Source organism: Branchiostoma belcheri, unplaced genomic scaffold, assembly GCF_001625305.1.
Source record: "Branchiostoma belcheri isolate BF01 breed outbred unplaced genomic scaffold, Haploidv18h27 scaffold52, whole genome shotgun sequence".
Classification (NCBI taxonomy): Eukaryota; Metazoa; Chordata; class Leptocardii; order Amphioxiformes; family Branchiostomatidae; genus Branchiostoma; species Branchiostoma belcheri.
Window position 1 is genome coordinate 685,547 of NW_017804154.1, and position 5,443 is coordinate 690,989.

At 37.5% G+C, this 5,443-nt stretch overlaps 1 protein-coding gene across 1 annotated transcript in view; it reads right to left on the reverse strand.

The window, feature by feature from the left end:
- Positions 1–5,443, reverse strand: part of LOC109480771 (cerebral cavernous malformations 2 protein-like) — a 16,372-nt gene that overhangs the window by 8,654 nt on the left and 2,275 nt on the right. Inside the window, exons 2-3 of the mRNA XM_019783070.1 lie at positions 1,709–1,885; positions 439–522 (exon numbers count right to left, since the gene is read on the reverse strand). Coding sequence (XP_019638629.1) covers positions 439–522; positions 1,709–1,885 — 261 coding nt within the window. The remainder of the gene's footprint in view (positions 1–438; positions 523–1,708; positions 1,886–5,443) is intronic.

Below are 5,443 nucleotides of genomic sequence, written 5' to 3' on the forward strand. Positions count from 1 at the left end.
GTCTCGGCGCAGCAGCTTCACGTTGTTGGCGGATAGACTCATGATGGCATCGTGTTCTATGTGTAACGTCCAGGGTAACAAACCCCTTCTCTGTAAAACAAATCAGAGATTTCAGACGTATGGGAAGTATTTTCAGTTTTGGTGGTCTTCAAATTCATCTCATTTCCTATGTCTGAGTCATTCTGCCTGTCAATCTTCCCCCACCCATGTGCAGTCAACCTACTCTGTCTAGAACAAACAGATTAACAAACCCACAAAATAGTATTTCTGTACCAGGGAGTAATAAACAGATAAAATGTATTGCAAATTATAAGTCTAATATTTAAGCTGTTTTATACATAGGGAACAGGAACCATATAAAAATGATTGATTATACAATGTAAACTTATTAGATAATTTCCCCAAACTCATTCTGTTCTTCACTCTGCAGACACTCACCTTCCCATCATCCACTATTCTTAAGACTTCTGTCCTGTTGGTCAGGTCCAGACCCTGAGGTACATTGGGTATTGCTCCTAAGTACTGTGGAAAGAAGGAGAATCAAAATAATGATTTATAATTATAGATAATCTGCATATCTTTACTTGGTTGACATTTTGAGGGAAAACTGCTATCTTTCATTCATTCATTAAGCCAGGAAAAGTTACAATGGTTTTTACCTGGTTTTAATGAATATTGTTACTTAATTTAATACATTTCCAAAATTTTTGTTTCAACAATTCCATGTAGTTACATTGTAACAAAAGTCAATATATCATTTTCCACAACAATTCCCTAACCACCATTGCAAAAACATTGGAGAGCCACACAAATCACACGTATCTAGTTCTCTTTATCTTTTTTAGAATCATGAACAATAGTACTTTTACCTTCATATTCATGAGAAATGACATGAATTATGTAGAGAAAAGCACCTCACAAAGGTGATTCAAGTGTTGAAAAAATATTGTATGCACGCAACTGAGGGAAACAAGCCTGACAGATGTGGGCAGTGGATCAATAAATTGTTCTCTCTTTGACCCGGGTACAGGCAACACAAAGGCCCAACATGGTACATGTTACAGTTATAAATCTTCTGACATTGCTTTTGTACAAAATACACATCTTTGTATTTCCTATTTCCTCATCCTGTCAGACAATGTATATATACATAGATTTATGGATAAATGGGGTTCAATATCCAGCATTGTGTGAACTTAAGTATATATTTACTAATAAATAAAGTGCTGCGGTTAGGTCAAACTCAATATCAAAACCACAGAAAGTGGAATTTTAATGTTGACAGATTTTTCTGCAATATAATTGTTCTAATTATTTCTGGACAGAAATATTATACCCTGTAATAAGCTGCTATAATACCAAAAAGTTTGCCCATGGTGAAACCATACAACAGTGCATGTAATTGTCCTTTAACATTAGACAGATGGTGTTCAGTCCCAAGTACATGTCCTACACTATAGGAAGGACTTGCAACGATAAATAGCTTTTTCCGTCTTCCAAAAAAATTCCTGCTTCATATAACACCCATTTTTCATTAGACAATTAAGAGCAACCACAATTTCACAGATCGCTCAACGAATTTTGCATATAAGGAACAAAGTTTTGTTCATATTTTGTGTGTTTTGTTATCTTAAATCATACTGCAACATTGTGCATCATGTTCCAATTACATTACAATCAGCTTAACACAACACATTCCAGACCTTACCTTGACTTCTTTTTCAATATAGTCCTCTACGAGTAGTTCTGGGTCGATGAGGTATTCAGGAGGCTCAAGGACAACCGCATGGAGAGGGCGTCGGTGTCTCACGATGGACGGTTTCTTATCGCTGCCTCGCTCGCTCTTGGAGAACATTTTGCGGATTGGCGACACAAAGCCAGAACTCTGCAAGACGAGAAGAGAAATTCCTGAGTATGTCAAATTTGTAGATGTTGATACAGTAATACCACTCTGGAGTTAGTGTGATCACTGACATAGAATGTGAAGGACAATAGAAGCGCTCTGGGTTCAACCATTCATGTAATAGGGGAGATGACAGCAAAGTACATTCATTTCTTTTCCCTCTTTCTTCTGATAAATAATCAATGAATGACCTGCTGTTACCTATTGTGTTAAGTTTTGTTTTCTCTATAGATGTATTGTTTTCTCTACTAGTAGCATTCAGATATGTTGCCTCAAAATATATTTTTTACATATACTCATGATATACATGTAGCTCCAGATGGTAGAACAACTATCAAAGCCAAGCTTTCTCATCTGAGAATGAAACAAAGTGGCATGTGACCATCTTGTGCAATGTCAGGTCATGTAATATGTACAGTGATGTCCTCATAGTACCCTTTATATGACCTTGGTTGAATATATCTAAATATCAAGTTGCAAGCAAGCACTTGTCATGGTCTATTGTTAGCACATTTCTACATGAAGGTCAAGGCTACACTTATAATGAGGCTGTTAATATGCAAAAGCTATAATACCAAACAGACAATTGTATCCATTTTGATAGCTGGACAAAACATTGCTGGCTGTAACCATACTAATTGTAGTTGACAGAATGTAGCCATAATGGAAGAGGACTAATTATCTATCACTAACTAAGGCCTGAAAAACTTAGGGTGGGTAGGTAGGGATTGTCTTTTTTTTGTCTTCCTTTTTTTTACTCAACTTTGGCAATTTCTGGTGATTGAACTTATACAATACAGTTTAAGAAAGTAAAACTTGCATATTTTCAATGTCAATGTTGGAAAACCAATTTTTTATTGCTCAGGTGTCAGATCATGGAGCTAGAAAAGGTCAATTAGCTAAAAAAATTCATGTCCCTTGCAGGGGTCAACCAAAAAAAGGGGGCTAGGGTCGGCAGTTTTTTTAGGGTTAGTCAGGAAACAGGAAACACAACATTTTTTTCTAGGCCTAAATAAAGTTGAGGTAGGGGAGCCGGAGCCAATTGAATAGCCACACATGTACAACAATTCTATTCCAGATAATCCTTTGTTTTCAGATTGGATACTGATTTTAACTAAAATACCTATCAATTAGATGAGGTGTACTTTGCAAATAGACTCTACTTGGATTTGTTTACATCAATTGTTTAATGACTAATCTAAGTAAGAGTTATAATTCCAAATTCAACCCATGCTTTTCCTGAGAATATTTGACACCATAAGGAGGAAAATGATACATACATGTAGTAAAACATTTAAGCATAGCATCTTGCCTTCATGTCATATCTTGTTTACATACACGAATACTGTACAGCATACACAAAGTGTTGGATTGTGACTGAGGCTCCTGTATACAGAGGCTGGACACATGCATACATTGTACAGTATACTGATCTAATTCAAGATATAGAAGAAACATAAGGTTCTAGTCAAGTAACATAGTAATGGTCATGTCGATTGCAATTTTTAGTCAGTTCTTCACGGTTTAACAAAATAATTGCAATCAATAGACGTATATTAAATCCCAGTATAAATTATAATGAAATTCAGGCCAAGTCCAAAGTTTGTGTACTGTGGGTCCATTTTGAATGTTGTCATCATCTTCTCAGTTTTTGTGGTAAAGGTGTAAACCTCAATAAAAAATGTCAATGTCTCATCCTTTGGGTGGTCCTTGCAAACCTCAACCTTATATTTATACAAGACAGGTGTGACCATGATATGTAATCAGGGCATTCTCAGTCACTGTTTACCAATACAAGTACATGTAAACATAAAACCTGCTGACTTTGCACTCATTTGTATACCAGTCCTCATGCTTGCGGGAAGTGTTGAAAATTACCAACTATACATGTGGAAGTTCAGGGTTCAAACACTGGGTGAATATGCTTATTGGAGCTGTGCTCCTAATTATTGACAGTGGGTGCACCAGTGCATACTCTACATTGTACTTTACCTTTTTTCTGTGGTTTATATGCATTTTTTCTATGCTCCTAGATTTTAAGGTTGCATGCACCAGTGTACTTACAGTATTTCAAAAAATGAATTTTGAGCCCTGCAGCAAACCTGTTGACAAAAACAGTGGTATGACCCGATGTGTGTGCTGGATAAGAACATTGGTCCCAGGGCTAGCAGCCCCTCCCTGTAAACAAACCCTGCCACAGCAACAGCCAAGACATTTGATGCCCTACGTGCCAACAAGCAGGAGATGAAAGCCTTGAGCTATAAATACTCTAAATCTGAATGTTTGTGTTGACTTATTTTTGCAATTTCTGTGGAGACCTTGAGACATCCACCGCAGATTGTGCATTTCCAATGTATTACTACATTTGTGGATGTATTGTATAATATATAACTGCTTCAACTGCAAACTTGACACCAGAACCCTGACCTCCCAATTTTGGGAGCTCAACAGCCTGGTTTTAAACATGTGCTGAAGGTATCGGGTACTCACACTGAGGTATCTACTAGTTCTATGGAGCTGTTGTGGAGGAGTTTGCCAAAATCAGGAAAAACCTTAGTATGAGTATAAAGTACTTTTTTAAATGACAGAAAAATAAAAGCTGTTACCATCCTGACATTGCAAAAGTTGACATGTACAGTGGGGCCAAAGTCTCTGTGCAGTAATCTCTCTGTGGTTCATCCAGGTTATTTGGTCCAGATGTTTTGAGTTATTTCACCACTTCACATCTTGCAAGACAGTTCTTGAAAATCAACCTTTTACTACTGCTGACTAAAACCAGTGGCTACACTAGACTTGCAGCAAACTGTCAATGCTGTGCCTTAATTAGTGATGACAATGGCCTTAATAAAACACTGCCCTGAAGCCAACACTGTCTAATATATATTCCATACTATACCATTGCAAGCTCCCATATCCCTACCTTGCTAGGAGGGTTGTCCACCAACCCAGATTGATTAGTACACACCAGTAAATTTTTACAGTTTTGGTTTCAATTACTACAGGGCAGCGGTAATCAGAAGGGCCAGTAATAAGAAAGGCTAGCTGAAAAGATAGACTGTCAGAAAAGGCCCTACGCTTGGTAGGACAGTGGGGCTGAGATAACACACCAAGCCAGCCCGGGAAGAGTGGTTACCAGGCTACTTCTGGCAAAGTTCCAAGTACATGTATCAGAGAATATACATTTGCCAACTCATCCGATTTACTCTTAGAACCTAATTGTATCTAATATTGAATGCAATAAATGCTGTATATATTACGAATATACATCTAAAACTTCAACAGTTGAATCTGACTTGATATGTTGGCAGTGTGGGTGATCTACTGGAATAGACATCTCAGCTTAGTTTGTACCATTAAAATATTTTCTTTGGATATATCTCAGATTCCCTTCCCTCACTGTAATGATGAATGGTAACATCTGCTGAGGATGCAGAGGAAAGGTATGCATGTACTCAGCAGGAGGCACTGCTACACAGCATGCCAAGTGCCCTTAGGCAATTGTCACATCCAGTCACTACAATTCAGGACTTCATAACTATG